This window comes from Hesperophylax consimilis, chromosome 15 (assembly GCF_061612785.1).
Source record: "Hesperophylax consimilis isolate HC1 chromosome 15, BYU_Hcon_1.0, whole genome shotgun sequence".
NCBI classification, from domain to species: domain Eukaryota; kingdom Metazoa; phylum Arthropoda; class Insecta; order Trichoptera; family Limnephilidae; genus Hesperophylax; species Hesperophylax consimilis.
In genome coordinates this window covers 20,406,355-20,427,214 of record NC_142850.1, presented here as the reverse complement: position 1 = coordinate 20,427,214, position 20,860 = coordinate 20,406,355, and the positions used below count along the sequence as shown (strand labels likewise).

At 31.6% G+C, this 20,860-nt stretch overlaps 1 protein-coding gene across 1 annotated transcript in view; it reads left to right on the top strand.

The window, feature by feature from the left end:
* The first annotated feature begins 1,342 nt into the window (after positions 1–1,342).
* LOC149417457 (neurobeachin-like protein 1) overlaps positions 1,343–20,860 on the top strand; it is a 238,637-nt gene continuing 219,119 nt past the window's right edge. The window contains exons 1-5 of the mRNA XM_089640313.1: positions 1,343–1,571; positions 13,606–13,803; positions 16,404–16,556; positions 18,031–18,229; positions 20,290–20,378. Coding sequence (XP_089496439.1) covers positions 1,521–1,571; positions 13,606–13,803; positions 16,404–16,556; positions 18,031–18,229; positions 20,290–20,378 — 690 coding nt within the window. The 5' untranslated portion in view covers positions 1,343–1,520. The remainder of the gene's footprint in view (positions 1,572–13,605; positions 13,804–16,403; positions 16,557–18,030; positions 18,230–20,289; positions 20,379–20,860) is intronic.

Genomic DNA, 20,860 nt, shown 5'->3' with positions numbered 1-20,860 from the left:
TAAAACTGCCCTGGACGCAAATCCATTTATAAAAAAATATTTATTAATAATAATTTCTAATTTGAAATATTTCCCAGAGTTTTTTTCTCGTAAATTAATCACCTATGAAAATATTTCACAAGCCGAGTCGTGTCTGGTCGTGTCCAGTGAATTCTAAAAATATTTCGTTTATATCAATAGATGTCGGTAATATCGCAATTCATAAAGTTTCCCACACACTCAGACAGTATAATAATCTATCAATAAAATTGTTTTATTATTAAATCAATGACTTAAAAAAAATAGGTACTTATAAATAACAAGTACTTAATAATAATCAAGAAGTCCTCCGACATTTTGCAATGTAGAACGTGTCCAATGTACAATGTGTCAGAACGCAGATTCCGCGGAAAATATTTTTGCATTACATTAGATTCTTAATTCGCTATTTTCAAAAGTATTTCAAAATTAAACTATGTTTTTTAAAGCAGATGAAATACTTTTCAAAAATTTTGTATTACAAATCGACAAACAAAGATAAAAATATTAAAATTTTAAACCTAAAACAGTTTTACAATAATAGCTTACCGATCATTTTTACCGTGTAAACTGTAATTGCCACTTTACAACAAATTAAGGGGATATTTTTTAAGACAAAGGTATTTAAAAAATTTTCGTCACTTTACTTTTTTCGGTTTCATATAAAAGTATTAGTTTAAAAATTTGCACTCCTAGAAAAATATAACATAACATAAAATAACTTACCGTAACATAAAATGAGATATCATAACTTTCATGAGACCGTGTCAGGCTGGGAGATATGTCTCCCAATTGCCCAAGGGGTTAGATAACGAATATTCAACTAAAAAATTAGTCTATAAAGATACTTTGAAAATAGCTTATTTTACGTTGAAAACAAATAACTTTATTGCAAATCAATTTTCAGATTTCTATTATACGTATTTAAAAAAAAGTTCTGTTAATTGAATATATGCGAGTTTTCAACTCCCCAAACGGTCAACGAAATTGATAATTTGTTAAAAAAATATATTTGAAACCGTGCTATCATTTTCACCCGAAGCAAGATAAAATTTGAATATACATGCCCACTTCCACTCTCTTCAGTGGAAATACATTAAAACGTTTTTAGTACCTTTATTCTTGAAAACGATGCCAATGCCTTTGGTTATCAATCAATTTTCATAAAACATACTTTTATGAGTGGAACATTTTACGATTTCTCAATGTTGCAATGTATTGGAATAAAATTGAGGTAAGAACCAAACACATTCCGATTCCGACATTGCTGCGTTATTTTGACGTTAATGCGATAACGGAACCGGCCTATATTGTCGATAACGAAACTGTCAAAATGTCAAAAATTTGTCTACATCGGAAGTATATTTATTAGCCCTTATTGATGTTGTACCGTCCAATTTTACTAAGACTTAAATAATTTCTTAAATAAATGTACAAAATTACCTACGTGTGAACGATATGTGGCCCGTGACAGTTTACCATTGACAAACAAATCCATTATTATGGAATCTAAAACGAATATTTATCACCTCTGGATTCAATACACAACACAGGTAAGACAAAAACAGTATGCAGGTGAAATATCCTACCTGTATGTTAGTAAAACTAGATTTTTTTCAATTTTATATATTTTTTGCCACAGTTTAAATGTGTGGGATCAAATAACTACACTTACATTACCAATCCCTTATTTGAAGAAGAATTTGTTAATAAATATCGTCAGAGAATTTATGTGCAATAATTTATCTGAGGGGCGAAACGTATTATAGATCAATTTTATCTAAGAATTAATTTATCTTTATCAAAATATAATACATTTTTCCTCCCTGTCAGAATCTTTGTTGTCTGCCACTTCTAGAAATAGTTGTTTTTTACCACGTTAGGATCATAAATTAGTGATAATAATATTACGAACAAGTAAAGCAAGCTAATAACTTTTATGTATGTAGAAGAAGCAATTTGAAACCCACATAGTTAATGTAGAACACCACACTAACAATTTAATTAGAGTCAAAATCTAATATACAATAATTATTTTAGAAGTTTTATTTTGATGTATGTACATTGTGTTTGATATTATGAAGGTTTGGCGTATTTATAGTTGAATGGAAGTAATTATTATTGACTCAGGGTAGCGAAGTTCTGTTCCATCTCGACCATTTGGCATTTCATCTCTCAGTAAATTTGCTGTTACGTTCCGGTTCAAATAAGTTGCCGTGTTGGATACTACTTTTTTATCCCACCAGAGTTTGCACGATTGTAGTTCTTATTGCAAGCTGTTAAATCGGAATGATCAATATTATGGTACCTACTTGCCTGAAGTTTGGGATGTTGACGTTTCTTTGGACAAATCGTGTAATTCTTATTTGAAATTAAAAAAAAATGTTACTGGTTTATAATTAAGTAGTAAGTATTTAAGTACCTATTTACAAATCTTATGACCATAGAAAATTTGGTTTTGATTTGTTAAATAAGAGAAAATTAGAAACATAATTTTTTGGACGCGTGGTCTACTGTTAACAATAAATGTAAACAAAGGTGAACATATTATAAGTAGTATGGCACTTCTATCTTTCAATCGGTTAGTTTATTGAGTAGTTTAAAGCCCCAGGTTTCCACTCCGGCGCAGCGAGTTTAATTCTCTGCTAGCTTAGTCCACCACCATTGCATGACTTTTAGAACACCAGAACCTTTCTGAGGGGCTAGATGCGTGAAATCAAAAATGAACTCTGAAGTATTTCAAGCGCAAGTGATTCTGTAATATTTTTTTATGCATTTTCTCATGGCATAGAGGTTTAAATCGCAACTCAAAAAATTCCAGCTAGGGCGAAATTCCAATGTCACCAGCACATAATCAGTTTGTCGGCGGGAAAATATTATTGTCACTGGTGCAGAAACGGTTTTCCAGAGGATAAATGACATTTTCAGCTTAAAATGATGGTAGTAGGAGGAATTCAAATATTGTCAGGTTATTCGTAATTTATGTTTGTCTTTCTTGAAACAAAATTAATCAAGATTCCTTCAGTTTTAAAGCCATTTAACTTAACAATACATTTTACAATGCTGTAAGATTCAAACCCACAACTTCACGAATCGAATTCAAATATTTTACAGCATTCGTCATTTTGAGTAAGTGTTAACCTGTGTATAATAAAAGATTTTAACCTTCTTAGAAAATTCCTATTTGTTTCACTGGTTTCAAATTTCACTCTCCCCATATTTACAGCTTGTGCTTGTTTATTCCCTATCTATATATCACAAGCAGCAACATTTGGAACTTATTATAGGTACCTACTCAAAGTTCGATTGTTTTTTTAATGCATTATTTGGATTCACGATTGTTTTCGTGAATGATTGAATGCAAATCCTAGAAGTGGAAATTAACCCTTTCCCGACATCCTATCGAGCTGAAACTTGGCAGATAAACTGGTTGTCGATGATGATGCATTTTATCAACTTTTGGTGGTAATCACACATGTCCGTCACGTGCCCATCACGTATGCGGACATCTACGCATTTCTCTGAAATTGGATGACATTATAGCAGTTAACGCATGAAATAAATGTTGGTCCTACCTAATCGGGATTTGGCTCAGTTTTTTTAAAAATTTTCTGCACACAGTAGGCTCTGAGGAAAATAATTTCCCTTAGGGCCTACGTCTATATATCTGGAGATGCTGTGTGGTGGGTTTTTTCGAGGAGAGCCCAGAGAGAGGGAGGAAACGCAGAGGCCAACAAATTGTTCCACAGCCGAGCTGTTGAACTCAGAACGAGTCGTAGAAGTGACCCGTTCTCATGTGACAAATGTCAACCGTGTACAAATGTTGGGTGCGCGTAGTGCGGTGACTCCAGTCACTGAAGAGGAAGATTCAATCCTCAGTCAAACAAAAAAAGTTGTTATATAAAAATAGATCTGTATTAAACAATACTTTTTTTTTGTACAGGTTGATTTTTTGTAAAAAGTATTCAATATGTCTTTGAATTGATAGGTAAATATCAAACCTACTACTTCTACACTAAAATTCTAGCATTAAACCCATTGCACCACTCAAATCACATAATAATAATTATTTATTATCATAATTTTATTGTCAAACCAATAAACATGTGCATTGCAAATTATGGTCGCTTCATTAATTTGCACAATGATTTGGTGAGGGGAAAATATAATATGAGTCATGAGTACTGTTATTGAGTCGATAGCCTTGCAATGATTCATTCCATTCGATCTTTAAGCCACAGTGTTTTTGTGTACATCATTAATTACATACAAATATTTTTATAGCTTACTACCAGATTTCGTATTAGTTTTAATGCATAAATTATTTATTTATTTTTAAAAATAATTGATAAATATGAAGCAAGTAATGATAGGTATTGTGTTTGGTATTTTTTTTGCAGTGAAATTGGTGTTTTAAAGTTCTTATAGCTCGTGATGGAATTTATGTTTGAAAATGAAAATAGTTTCAAAATATTTTTAACAATTTCCAAATGGTATTTAGTCTTCCTTTTTGAAACCAAAATGAATATTTCAAAAGTCCATAGCTTGTGATGGAAATGACGTTGGGAGCTGAAAATAGTTGTGTTGACCTGTTCATTCTTTATTAAAAAGAGTGTTATAACGCAAGGCTTGCCGTTCGAGAGTTTTGCTGAGATGCTATGAAATAATGTTTTTTTAATTATTATTTTTGATTTATTTTTATTTGATATATGTACATACATACAATAGATTAAAAATTAAAATACAAAAAATTAATGAATACCTGTATATTATACACGGTGTCCGGAAACTCGTAGTACAAGCGGGAAACTGGAGAATCTACACCACATGGGGAACCCAAAAAAACATAAAGTTTTTTGATTTGAGCATTTTCACAAAAAAAAAAAAAAAAAACCAAAAAAAAATATTTTTCGGCTATTTTAGGGTTAAAGTTTTTTCTGGTGTTTAGGGTTGAACAACAGATGTTTTAACCCTGCAGAGCAGAAATATTTTATGATTACACCGGGTTAAATGAAGGGTGATTTCAAAATAATGCTTCAAATCCGAGTTTCTTCATTTGTTTTACTTTCAAATAGTTTTAATTAGTTGGGTACTTTGATCTTCAGTAATATTTTATAAGAATTTGATTAAAAAAAAAAAAAAAATCAACTTCAAACTCGATTTACTCGATAACGAAAGCTCAAATCAAAAAAAAATATACTACAAAATCGACTCCAAATGTGATGTAGATTCACCAGTTTCCTGCTTGTACTACGAGTTTCCGGACACCCTGTATAGGTGTGTTAGCACTTATCTGACCATCGATTTCTGAGTAAAAAAATTTGATGTCATTATGATTTGGTGACATTTTTCTAGCAGCGCCGTACAGACGAAATAGCGCGTATCATGTGATCCGTTGCGAAGTGTGCTAGTGTGATCAGTGGCGATGTGTGATTTTGAGGAAGATATGGCAATCGTATTACGTGAATCAAATACTTGAGTCAAAATGATAAAATAGTATGCATGGCCCTATTTGGGCGCAATTGGAGCAGTCTGCTCCGGGTGCCGAATTGCCAAGGTGCTGACAATATCTAACTCCTAACTCTATTTAGTTATTAATTACGTGGTGTGTTAAAAAATTCGTCTGTTAACTGTATTTAGTTATTAATTACGTGGAGTGTTAACAGACTAGGTAGCCGTCTGTTAACTGTATTTAGTTATTAATTACGTGGCGCGTTAACAGACTAGGTAAGCGTCGGTTAACTGTATTAAGTTATTAATTACGTGACGTTTTAACAGACTAGGTAGGCGTCTGTTAACTGTATTTAGTTATTAATTACGTGGCGCGTTAACAGACTAGGTAAGCGTTGGTTAACTGTATTTATTCATTACGTGGCGCGTTAACAGACTAGGTAAGCATCTGTTAACTGTATTTAGTTATTTTCCCAGGGGAACAATCTAGTGAATCAATTACTTAAGTCGGGCCATGTCACGAGTCAGAATAATAGAAGAGTATGTATGAGACGATGTATGAATGTGAATGAGGCAAGTAGTGCGTGCCAAGAAAGAGTTGTTTGTTGGTCCGTCCTCTCTGCCTAAGGTATTATCATCCGTTTTGCAAAACGTCACCTTTGGTAAAAGCTGTACCTTGTAGATCCACTGGGAAAATAGCTAATAATTTATTACAATCACACAAGAAGTTGTTTTTTTGCCATCAGAAATAAAACTGAATAGATATACCTAAATTGCCTTTTTGGAACGGTGTATTTATACTGGTTTTTACAATGTGCACCAAAATGTTACTTGCACCAGGTGCCTTTTGGCTCAGGGCCTGCCCTGAGAGTATGTAGGAATGTGAATGAAACAAGTAGTGTGTGCCAAAACAGAGTTTGGCTGCCCATTCCAGAGAAACGGTGTGGTAGTTAGTTAGGATAATAATTTCAGAGATTTTGGTTACTTCTGTTGGAAATGCGAAGGTAAATAACCCAATCCTTTATCAATGCTAAAATATTTCTATTTTTAACCTTCTATAATTGAAATTGAAATACTCTCTCATTTTAAATTCTCGGAGCTCTTTTGTTATGAAAGCTTTATTTGTTATAGTTTGATTCTGTAAAATTGATAACACCACATTAAAGTTTGCATAACAAGCACCTTTGTGTTTACTTTTAGGTAAAATTGCATACCAATACAGGTGGGCATAATATGATGGTATTCATATTGTAATATCTATGGTTTGATATTACTTTACTTTTTTACTTTTTTAAAAAGAAAGACAAACATTCCCAGGTTACGAATAACCCAACAATATTTGAAAATCTTCTACTACCACCACAGAAAGCCGAAAATGTTGCTTGTGTTGTGATGGAGGACTTAGCCAGCCGAGGAATCGAACACGCGACGCTCGGGTGAGACCCAAGCGCTATGATATGATATGATATGATTCATACCTATTATTATTTTACTAGATAGTCAGTGATTCATATTAGTTAAGTTGGTATGGAACTGGTCGATAGATTATAAAATATTTAAAAAATCTATTTCATGGTTTTTTTTTTACTGGAGTTTTTGTATTTATTTTGTAAAACTTAATTTTATTTGTTTTTAATAAACTAGCAAAAGTCCCCGGAGTTTTCTGAGCTTTTACACAGAGGTTTTAGATGTAGACAGCAATTTTACTTTTATTTAGAACGTTAAAATCAAAATTATTCTTAAAGACGGGTTGTTTCCCAGAATTTGAACAATTCATCAAATTTCAAAGTTTTTTCATCATTTTAGTTTTGCGAAACAACTGGCCAATAATGATATAATAAAAACCTGAATAGAAACTTCACAGAACTTGAAAATCGACTTTGAAATTTGATGAATTGTTCAAATATTGCTAAACAACCCGTCCTAAGGGGTGAGAAATGGTTTCTTTTTTAAATCTCGTATTGACAGTCACCTTAATCTTGTTTTGAAGTGTGCAGAAATCTCTGAATAAAACTGTAGATTTGTATTAAAAACAAAGCCATACCGTCAAGCTGCCTCACACAGAACTCTATTTTATCATAATTTATATATATGTAATTTATAATTTACCTCTTGTTATATTTTAACCTGCTTACAAATTACTTTAAAAAATTAACCTACCAAATTTACAATTCGCACAAATAACCATGTACAATGTGACCTTCGAACGGGTTTACCAAATTAAGGTCACATTCTTTTCAACAGTTGTAATAAATTATTAATAAAAAATTTATAAATAAAATAATCACAACTACACGGATCAAGTGGAACAATAGCATCCCGAATTAGTGTATGTTGTGAGTCTAAGGGAAGAAGATGTGGATGAGGAAGCTTGGGAAGTACTTAGCTATTGATATCTGGTCACCAAACATGGCTAAAGCCATTTAAAGCATCTTTTGATTCTCTACGGTTGTCTTTAACCATGGCGATACTGAGAGTAACAAACATCCTCATGCTGCAAATATACTTTATATTATATCCGAGCTTCAAATCCACAACCTGTCGCACACTTGGAACAACAAGGTTCTATCTGCCATTGGTATGAGAGTGCAATATTGAGGTTCAAAGTTCAAATCCCGAATAAAATACTGACACTTGAAATTTATGAAAAAGTGAATCTGCAGAACGTATTGTAATTAAATTATCTTTAAGTTTAATAACATTCTAAGCATAAAAACAATTGGCATTTAGCCAAACAACTAAGGAAAAAAAAAAAAACAGATAGAACCTTGTTGCTTTGAAAATCATCTAAACTCAGAGCAACGGAGTTCTGTTATTTTAATGAGTGTTTTTAAACATTTTTCATATTCCATTTTTCATAAATAATGTAATTTTTCATTTATTTTCTCAGTTTCAGGCAATTGGCAGATGTAATCTTGTTGTCCCAAGCGAATGAGTTCAAACGCAATACTAATGGAACCATTTTCCTCACAAATATTTTATCTATGGGTCAATCCGCACCAATTCATCCAGGCCATGTCACCCACCATCTCAGATTTTGATGAAACTTTAAATTTTTAATCCTTCCATATAGATAAGAAAATATACCAAATTTTACCTTCCTACCTCAACTCGTTTTTTTTTATGGGCAGTTGAAGTTTGGGCAAAATAAGCGTTTTTACATATTCCGAGCACTCCGGAAGAGCTTGTACCTTCAATGAAAAAAAATTGTATCTTTGTCATTTATAGTGCAAATGCAATGAAAATTTTCAATATTATCAAGAAAACTATGCTGATTGCAGAAAAAAATAAATAAACCCTTTACATTTATCTACTTGACTTTAAAAAATTACCAAAAGTAATTTTTTAAGTAATTTTTGGGACGGAAAAGGTACTTTACAAAAAAGCAATATCTCGGGAAGGTACAGTGTTAATGAAGTAATTTTTTTTTTTATTCATATCTACAAATAGCATAAAATCACATACAAAAATAAAATTCATGGCATTTTACTTGCTTCAATAAATAAAATCCATTTTAAACTTTTTTCAAACTTTTTGTAATTTTTTTTTTATTCTTATCTACAATAAACATAGTACAACCTAAAAAAATAAAACTCCTGGTATTTTGTGTGCTTCACAGTGTAGAAACGTTTTTAAAATGAGAAATCTTAATCATACAGAATTGTTCCAAGTTTTTAAAAATCTAGATACTGTATTTGCAAATAAAAAAAGTCAAACTTATTCGGTCCTTTACAACATGCTGGTAAGCTTGCAATGTAAGCTTAAGGCACCAACAAAATAATGTACCTTGTTCCTTACCCTGAATGCATACACCATAGCAATATTTTATAACAAGATCAACTTTTTAACTCTTTTCAATACAAAGTTAATTCTTTTTCTAAAACTTTACTTACTTTTTTCTTTAAGGTTGAACAAGCAGAATCTAACTTCCGTTTAGCGTAACTAGACTTACTGTGGGATGGTATTGCATGTAGTTTAAATGGAGATTCTCCAATGTCAGTTAAAGAAGTGTTGATTTCTTGTAAAAAAAATTCTTTGTTTAAAACATTTTCAACTTCACTTATGTCTTCTTGAAAAGTGTTAAGCTCTTCAATTTCATTGTTAAGGTTTTGGCTCTTACTAATTTTTGCTCTGCATGCATTACAAATTTTTTGTCCAGGGATTGCTTTATTAGTTACTTTTAGAATGGTATTAATGTTCTCTGAAAATTCCAAGGATACTGTTCTTAAAGTTTTTGTAATTTTCCTTTTGTGGCTTTGGAACGGGTCAAAACAAGCTTTTTGAAATGTTTCATATTTATTTAAGTTAAATATTCTGTGGTGCTCACAAATGTTGAAAACCAAGTCTGTAGATACAAAACTTCTTTGTTGAATAAGCTTTTTTTCAAATTCACTTAACAAATCCACACTCGTTAATTTCTCTGACTTAGTATAACTTTTTTTGTGACATTCAGTACCATTATGTTGTCCCACACTACATTTAACTAAACTTGTTTCGATTAGAGACATTTTAACAAGGTACACCATAACATGAAACAACTACTGTATTTATATAGATGATCACTGCTTTGAAGCTGACTCAGAACTAAGCATGTCAGAGGAAACAAAGCATGTAGTATCCTGCAAACTTAGTGATGAGGCAGATAGTAATTTTCATGTTCTGTCTTGTTCTTGTTGCAGATACATCATTTCCATGTAGTGACTTGTCTCTAGGACTGTTTCTTTGATATTAGTCCATTCATTCAACCTATATTACTAGCTATATACCTAAACTATAACTTGCCCAATTACAAACTAAAAATAGATATAAAAAAATCACAAAAAGTTTGAAAAAAGTTTAAAATGGATTTTATTTATTTTTGTATCTAGATTTAAAAAAACCTAGAACAATTCTGTATGATAAAGATTTCTTATTTTAAAAACGTTTCTACACTGTGAAGCACACAAAATACCAGGAGTTTTATTTTTTTAGGTTGTACTATGTTTATTGTAGATAAGAATAAAAAAAAATTACAAAAAGTTTGAAAAAAGTTTAAAATGGATTTTATTTATTGAAGCAAGTAAAATGCCATGAATTTTATTTTTGTATGTGATTCTATGCTATTTGTAGATATGAATAAAAAAAAAATTACTTCATTAACACTGTACCTTCCCGAGATATTGCTTTTTTGTAAAGTACCTTTTCCGTCCCAAAAATTACTTAAAAAATTACTTTTGGTAATTTTTTAAAGTCAAGTAGATAAATGTAAAGGGTTTATTTATTTTTTTCTGCAATCAGCATAGTTTTCTTGATAATATTGAAAATTTTCATTGCATTTGCACTATAAATGACAAAGATACAATTTTTTTTCATTGAAGGTACAAGCTCTTCCGGAGTGCTCTGAATATGTAAAAACGCTTATTTTGCCCAAACTTCAACTGCCCATAAAAAAAAACGAGTTGAGGTAGGAAGGTAAAATTTGGTATATTTTCTTATCTATATGGAAGGATTAAAAATTTAAAGTTTCATCAAAATCTGAGATGGTGGGTGACAAATCCAAAATTTTCTGGATGATTTGGTGCGGATTGACCCGATGGCAGTTGGAACTATGTTGCCCGTAAAATTTGCAAATGGAACCTTGTTGTTTCAATTATTTTTATTTTTTATTGAATTAATTTGTTCAAATTGCAAACAGAACCTTGTTATTCTAAAAAATAAGTATGAAGTATTTTAAATATAACTTTGTTGCATAATTATCTGCAAACTTGCATAGAAGTTGGACATATTTTAGTTAGGGTTTTAAAAAGAAAAAAAAATCTAGAAAACTTTGTGCAAAATAGTTGATTTTGGCCAAAATGTCAGAATTTTTATCATTCTACCACGTATGTTGCCAAATGAATCCTACGATTTATGAGTTAATATTTTCTCTTTTGCAAGTTAGCGTATTCACCGTGTAAAAAATTAAGCCGATGAACGGATTAACTTTAACAAAAAATGGTTTTGTAGCGTTCATAAAATACATTACCTTAGAAAAAATGTGCCAGTTGCTATTAAGTGTAAAATAATTGATTATCTTTATGATTATAACATTTGGCTTCTTTAAGCTTTATTGCATCAATTAACTGATAGTAGTTATAATTTAAACAAAATACTTAAAACCAATATATAATATTTTTGAGGTAGCTGTACCAAAGGTTTTAATACAAAAGTATCAGTTATTAGTTAAGCATACCAAACTGATAATAATTATGTCGCTTTTCTTCTTGGTTTTCAACTTAATTTAGTTTTCACGCAATTCTAATAAAATTATTAAAAATGCTATTTTCGGTTATGTGTCTGTAACTGAATTCTAGAACTCAGAATTGCTTTGAATTTAAGTGTAATCATTTTCAAAATTGGAACCAATTTGTCGAGAATTCAGACTATTCGTGATTTTTCACTGGTCTGGGCTAGTAAAAATACTATTTTCATGATACATTGAAATAATATTAAAAAAAATTTTCACTTATTTTGTTTTTGACCATTACCGGTTTCAGCGTATTATAGCAATCTTCAGACTGCTACAATTATTCCTTAAACTATCACTATTCACTTTTTATTTTTTTACCGTGACCGGTTTCAGCCTATTATAGCCATCTTCAGACTGCTAAAATTATTCCTTATATAATCCTGGCTAAGTCCTCCATCACAACACAAGCAACATTTTCGGCTTTCTGTGGTGGTAGTAGGAGATTTTCAAACATTGTTGGGTTATTCGTAACCTGGGAATGTTTGTCTTTCTTTTTAAAAATAATGCGAGCACTTGAGAATGCTGGGATTTGTGGTAAACAATAATTCCAGACATTTTTCTAACTCTGCTGTGGTTCACTTACTGTGCTATAACTTATACCCAGTATTTTAGAAAGTGGCTTTGTAAGATGGAAATCAGGGGATGCTACCCACTCTTTAATGTTGTGGAAAGTACAAAAGAAGTTTCTAAGATATTTATATTTTATGGTTATATCCGCCAGCCTTCTTATCTGGAATGCTGAGTATTATTATAGCCTCGCCAACAGACGGAAAGCTGCTTTGCTTATGATGTCCTTGAACGGTCACATCAGAAATCCTGAGATTTTAGAAGAAACTGTATGTTTTGTCACTAATCTACCATTAGTAATGCCCCTCGGAAAAATAATGACATTTTCCATGTGAATATTGTTAAATTCAAAATGCTAATAATTAAGTAACATTATTGTAGAAAGCAATCACTTGGTTTGACATATTCAATAAAATAAAATACTTTTTGTTTTAAAACCACGAGTTTTTAATAATTTTTAGAACCGACCAGTTTCGCTTTACTCAAGCATCTTCAGGGTACAAATTATTACTAATAATACTTTATGTAATAATTTGTACCCTGACGATGCTTGAATAAAGCAAAACTGGTCGGTTCTAAAAATTATTAAAAACTTGTCGTTTTAAAACAAAAAGTATTTTATTTTATTAATTAAGTAACAGGTATCGACTAATAATGTAATGTACATTTGTTATTGGAATGTAATTTTATAAGCGTAGGTACATATTAATATATAAAAATTCAGCCTGCGATGTTTGTGCTCGCAAAACTTGAAAAGTAGTCGACCGATATTGCTGAAAATTTCAAAGTTTGTTCTTATTAGTGCCAGGAGGGTTTAGAGAGTGGTTTGAATGGTGGAAGAAGTCGGACACGCCCGAGGAATACTTAATATCTATATACACAATATCTATGCACCAGAATGAGATCCAAAATCGAATTAAAGTCGATGTAACATAGTTTTTTAACAGTATCATTGTGGTATACAGCAGTGAATGGTAAAATAAGTCAGAGATGCCCGAGAAAGACATTAGCAATCGCCAAGCATTGCGGGGTCCGCTAGTGGAAAATAAAATGCCGGCGGAAATACCAGCAGAGTGAAGAAGCTCAGTTGTCCACCTCAGACAGAAGAGGCCGGGCTTGCAATGTTGCAATGGACCGAGCCTTCTGAAGAAGCAGACTTAATAGATAGGGATGTCAGTAGGTGCTGTGTCGAAGCGAGATTCCTCAATTCAAATTGGACGAGGAGAAGTTAATTATGATGTTTTTTTAGGTGATTACTCATCTTGGATAAATGGTAAATTTTTTTATTGTTTTCATTGCAGAATGACGAGAAGTTCTTCTGGCAGTTCGTACAGGGCTTCGTGGACATCTGGGAGTCACAGGCGCGGCTGGACTGGGCGGCCGTGCCTCTATGGTCGGAGGTGCGTGCCGACAGTGTGCCAGCCCTGGCCAAACTCCCCGATGAACTCTTGGCCGCCATGGGGAAGTTCCTCTATATATCCAAGGACCGGGTGCAATATGTGAGGAATTTATTTCATCATTTTTATATTTTTTATATTGTTGAAATGGTTCCATGACAAAATAGAACAATGTTGAAAATTGATATAATGTCATGAAAAGTGATGAAAGAAAAAACTAATCCAACCTAACCTAATCTATAATTTTATTATGTTCTGTTTTGTCAGGTTAACGTTGAAATGTGTTCTGTGTTCTGCAATTTGTGAAAAATAGTTTTTAACCCCTAAAGTCTTTGACATTTTGCAATATACATTTTACAATAACTCTCAGAAAACAGATTTCGCGGAAAATATTTTTTCATTATATTTGATTCCAGATAAATTCTCTGTTTCTGAACATATTTAAATATTAAATACTGTTCTTGAAAGCAGATAAAAGAATCTTTCAAATTTTATTATTACAAATCGACATAATGTAATTAACACGTTGAACGCCATTGTGGAAATGAAGAAAAATTACCATTTTAAATTTAAAAAAAAAAACACTCAGATGCCATCGGCGACCATCAAAACGTATTCTTTTTTTTTTTACCAAAATTTTCCATGAAAATCAAGAAAATTAACTGCGGTCACCGGTGACCGTCATGGCGCTATGGGAGAAAAATGACGATTTTCGTTATGAGGTCACCGGTAACCTACATGGTGTTCAACGTGTTAACATTACACATTTTAACACAAGTAAAGATAAAGTTTTAAAAGCCCCTTACCAAGGGTTTTTATCTTGTAAACTGTAATTACTACTTTATACAAAACTAAAAATATATTTTATAATACAAAAGTTATTGTGACTTCAATTTGTTTCATTTAATTAAACATATTGATTTAAAAACCAGCTGGCTCAGTCTGTCTGTGCAGATAGAGAAACAATAGTGCGTGTTGCTTTTACGTACAGCAGATGGGGCTGTTTTTTTAAAAAAAGCCTGTTAGTCCAACAGATAAAAATTGTTTTTGAAAAAAGCATGTTTTTACCTGTCACAGGTGAGATCTATATAATATAAGTATATAAAATCACATGCGTATTTGAATCTAACGTTGTGTCAAAATTTCAAAGCAATCGTTGAAGAACTTTCGGAGATTTAAGATTTTGAACAAACGAACATTTACATTTTTATTTGCAAACCTTTCAAATATTTTTCAAATGTTAATTGTTGTTTCATTCAATTGTTTCAATTTTTCGGGGAGCATTTATGATAAATTTTTTAATGCAAACTGAAAGCTCGGCATTCTCTCTTTCTAATGCTGTTTAAATCATATTTCTCACCATGATACAAAATGAGATAGCATAACTTCTATGGGATTGTGTCAGGTTCGGATATTTGTCTCCCAAAAACACTCTACGGTTGTTTCTTGTCTGTGAATAACATATCTCAAAATTACTCAAGGAGTCAGTAACATTAAATATTATGTCAACTTTAGACAATTTTATGGGAGTCACCGTTCAAGACAGTTTTCAGATGTCATCATTTTTAAATTTGGAGATGAAAGAAAAATCTCATTTCTTTGTTGACAGTATTATTTATCTAATACTGTCAATATATATTTATCTCTACATCATTGATTATCAAAATTATACATAGCCATCTTAATTTTTTATATATTATTACTCATCAATTAGGCAAAATGATTTAGTTTTGATAGCAATGAAATAAATTAATTGAAGAATTTAATAAAACATTTGTAGGTTGCTGACTCATAAATTAATGCAAACCATATTTTGCATGTTTTGTACAAATTACATGTGACAAGGATTGGGTTGCATAGGTATAGGTGTGGCTCATCTCCTAATTGAATGCTGAATACCATTAAAAATTATAAAAATATCTTGTCTAATAAATGTGCTTGATTTATTACAATTTTTTTTAAACTATATCTTTTACATATGTACATCAGTATGGAGTGCTCCCTCAAATGCCACTTTTAAAGCTTAAATTAAAAATATATTTCTATTTCCTCCAGCATAATGCTTCATTTTCACCCACCTTCATTACTTTCCTTTTGACTCCCCACCACTTCTTCATTTGAGCCATCTATTTATTATTTAAAATTTATAAAACAAATTATAATAAGACATTCAAATCATATTTATTATATCTTATAAAATCATCTGTACGGTTTAATCCCCTGCTCAAACCATGCCTGAATGCTCATTTTTATTACCATTAAAAATCTGACATTAAAAATCTAGCATTAAAAATATACTATTAAAAGTATACCATTTCTTCAAAGAAATCACCTAGCGATATGCACAACGAGATGATATAAACATCTACATTGATTATCACGAAAATGGAATCATCTGGCGGACGGCGAAAATTATGTTTCCGCGCTCTAAGGAAAAGGCCCCGAGGAAAACAATTCCCCTTAAGTCCTAAGTCTTCTTTGGGGACTATGTTTGGAGGGTGTTTTTAGGAAACTTTATTTATTTTAATTTAATTACATTTTTATAACATTTCCTTTGTTTTCTAACTTTATTTAAGTGGAAGTTACTTTGACGTCCGCCTCGTACTTTCGCCAAAGGAGAATAGACATCTTGTGACGTTTAGCTCTATAGATGTATAATTTATGTTTTAATTTCAAAATAGAGTGATTTCTTTTATTTCTAGAAAACGGAAATTAGTTCTCGTGACTTGGAGGAAGTTAACTTGCTGCTCCGTTGCCTGCTCATCATCTGCAGGAACTTTGACAACATTCCTTTTATAGCCTCTTGCGATTACGTCTCTCTCTCAGCACCCATCACTGCCAAATATATTGAAAAGGTAAATCCATGACAACAAGAATACAATTAAAATAACGGTTCCATCAATAATCTTTAGTTTTTAGGCAAATCTCCCAAAGGCTTGAAATTCCAGTGTATTCTCACACCATTTAGTAATATCTTTGCCCGACTCGAATGTTTTGGTTATTTTTGCAGATGCATTTGTTATCTGATAAAATAAAATTTTGGGAGGAATCCGAAAATTTCGTTAAAGAATTGAAAAAAAATGTTTATAATAATATTTATAAGTTTGCCATTTCAATACGGTATTTTCACAAACTATTTAATACAGTTAAAAATGTGTTTGAAGTTTAGTTTTCTGATTCCAATCATTGAACTAAAAATGTAGAATTCTAATATTTTCATTCTTAATTATTGATTTCAAAAACTGAACGTCATTATGACATAGAAAATGCCAATGACTGGTTTGACGGCTGTCGCCGACGGCTGTGCCCGGCGTTTCTTTAATGCCGCCGAATTCACAAATAGAAATGAACACATTGTTTGGCGACAAATCGAAAATGGAACATTTTAAATCATTATATAAATTTATTCGTCAACATAAATATAAAATAAAATACCTTAATTATTGTAATTTTTTTCTTCCTTATTTTCGAGAATTAAAAAAACATTGATAATGCCCTATTGTAGTCAGACTTATTCTCAATAAGTATTAAGGCTCATTTTTCTGTTTCAATTAATTCCCTATCTGGTGATCTATTTTTCTTCAGCCCCTAAACCCTTTTAGTTTTAAATAGGAAATACAGTTTTTAGTACTTTTATTGGTAATAAATATATGTTTCTGTTTTACTTTGTATTTTATTGAGAAATGTTCTTAAAGTTTGGTAATAATTATGGCATTTTGAAAAATCAATACTATGGCTCAGGGGTCTTTTTGACAATTTTATAAATGCCAATTTCTAGTCTCTAACCACTTGAGCGATGGCTACCCAAATTTAGGTGTGTGATTTTTATGAATTATAAATTTAATAATTCAATTTTTTTTAATATACTTATAACCTATTAATATGGGATGAAATCTTAAAACTGCAATAAGCAGTTCAATATTTGGAGGTATGATATTAATTAAATCGGTAACCGGACAACTCAACACACCTTTAAAAAGTGATATAAAGTCATGAAAAGTGATGAAACAAAAACTAAGTTAAATAGATTACGGTTTAGTTTATTGGTTAGTTTCTGTTCATTGCTTTTAATGATTTTATATCACTTTTAAAAGGTGTGTTAAATTGTCATGGAATAATTAGATCGAATGGCGGAATTGAAATCCGAACACTTGGAAATCTCCATCGTGCGGGTGGTTAAGAGCTAAATAAAGGCATGATAGCATAATGATCAACGAGTTGTTATCACTTCATGCGTAATTGATTCGATAAATTATTTCTTTCTGGTTCACTACTATTTTTGTAATCAGAGTGTAGGAATAATTACATGAAGTATTATTATTTTTTCAGCTTTTGGATGAGAGTGAGAAGACAACGGAAGAAATTGATGGTATCCAATCCATCATAGTGTCATTTTGCCATCTACTCGAGGGTCTGTATGACCCGTACTTGACGTGGAGAAATTACCTTTCCAATCATATTGCTGACTTTTCCAAATTGATTTTCAAACCGGCATTGCTGCACGTTGAAGTTGTCCCATTTATATATGGTAAGTAATATGTAGACATTGTAAAATACTACATATCAAAATGGCGAAATGCGCACTATCTATGCTAAAATAAGCACTATCGATGCCAAAATACGCACTATCGATGTCACATAAAAAATAATGAATGGATGAAGTAGACAACCATATTTGCATTTTTTATTTTTATTTACACGTTGAACGCCATTGTAGAAATGAAGAAAAATTAATATTTTAAATTTGAAAAAAAAAATACTCAGATGGCATCGACGACCATCAAAACGTATTCCTTTTTTTTTTCGACCAAAATTTTCCATGAAAATCAAGAAAATTAACTGCGGTCACCGGTGACCGTCATGGCGCTATGTGATAAAAATGACGATTTTCGTTATGAGGTCACCGGTGACCTACATGGCGTTCAACGTGTTAAACAAATTGTATTTTTTTATTATGTGAATACCGCACAAGAGTCGTAACTGCTGGAGCCAGTGACTCTATTTCATCCCCGATCGGGGTATCTTGTGAGGATGTAGGTAGTGGGGATGGGAAGGACGTGTGGAAGATAAAGGTGGGGAAGTACCTGGCTATTCAGATCTGGTCACCAAACACAGCTAAAGCCATTTCAAGCAATGTTTCATTTCTGAATGATGGTCTTATACCAAGGCCATACTGAGAATAACTTCCACTCTGAAACGTGTCCCAAGTTATTATTTTTAATTATTAAATTGTGAAATAACACAAATCAATCAGATAAAATTTACTTGCTCACGCCGGGATTTGAACTCGCGACCTCAGGCGACAGTCTTATCCCTTGACCAAGAAGGCCATCTGTATGCTATCGTGTTTGGTATAAAGTAAATAATGCTACTGGAATTGGACCGCGATAATATTTTAATAAAAAAAAAAAAAATTGTTGTTATTTTAATAATGTTAATATCTTTACCACTTGCACCAATTATTGATAGTTACAAAATTCGGAGTGACCATAAACAGGGAAAACCAGGAATTATTTTCATAAAATTCTATTTTACACCAATCAAACTACCTAAGTTCAAATTTGGCTCAAACTCACAATCTCAGTGTAACCAACTCGACTGAGTGTAACTTTTGCTCAGTCGTACTCTTTGACTTAAGATATCTATATATACACATTGTTTAACCTCCTCTTACTGTTGAGCTATCAAAGTTGCATTGCTTTTTGCAGTTCGTTGCACGGACAAAGTAACTAAAAACATAACTTCATTAAAAAATTAATCTGTAAAAGTAAGTAAGTTTCTTACTACATCTATGTATTCTTAATGGTTCCATGATAACTCAACACAGTGACAATTCAACACACTTTTAAAAAGTGATCAAAAGTCACAAGAAACGATGAAATAAAATATATTTAAACCTAACCTAACCTAACCTAACCTACTTAATCCAGTTAATAAAGTTTTTGTTTCATCACTTTATATAACTTTTTAAAGATGTGATGAATTATCATTGTGATGATTTATCCGGTCACCATTCTTAATACATCTATGTATTTAAAAAAAAGTATTGAACCTTCCTACCCAGGAACTGGAGTCGACAACGCTACCAATCTCGCCAAATGTCTATCGGGTAGGACCGACATTTATTTTGTATATTAACTACTGTGATGTCATCGGATATCACAGAATTGCGTATGTGTCCACGTGTGTATACTTGATTGCCACCAATTTTATAGAATGCATTGACATCAACAACGAGTCTACCTACCGATTTTCAGTTAGATTGGAAGTCGGAATGTGGTTAAATTTCCGCTTCCAAGAGTTGCATTGATTCATTCATTCATTCCTGAAAACAAAATTGAAATTCAAATATGTGAACGTATTAAAAAAAAACTAAACAAAATTGGTTTACGCATGCACAATCACAATAAAATAACCTCTCTGCAATGGCAGATAAACCAAGTATGCAAAATTATTATGCCTGTACCCGGCAGTTGTTAGAGTTTGTCACAAATTAAGAGCAAATGTTATTATTTACGACTTGTTTATAATGGGGGTATGCCAAACGTACAATGCCATTATGTGTGATTAATCTGATTTCGCTTTCAGATTGTTTCCAGTGCAATCTGATAACAAAATATCCGTCGCTGAGTGCAGAATTGTTGAATGTATTGGGCGCCACGATATCAGGAGCGCAGGTAATAAAAGATATGATTCATTAACTGTTTGTTACTGGATATTTGTTGCCGCTTTATCGATAATAGCACAATCAATTTGCACATTGAAATATATCGGATCACCTAATTAATAAAAAACAATTCAATTAATGTATGTGGTGAATAGGGTTTTTATGATGTACATAAATATTTTCACTGTTAATTTTTGAGTAATTCATCAGCTTGTCGCGTAAATTCGGTTTCTGTATTAAAATATTCCCTTCTAGGCTTTGAGTTTGAGCTTTGTTTTACTTACACTTGACACTGGTGATTACATAATATCATTTTAAAAACATCAAATTAATAACTACATAAATGCAAACATGTAAGTATGTAACAACAAGGCAGTAGTTTGATTCTGTCATAATATAAACAAACGTTTATATGATTTTTTTCCGAAATTTTATATGAAATTTACTTTAATTTAATACTTAATAATATTTATTTATTTTTGTTTTCACTGA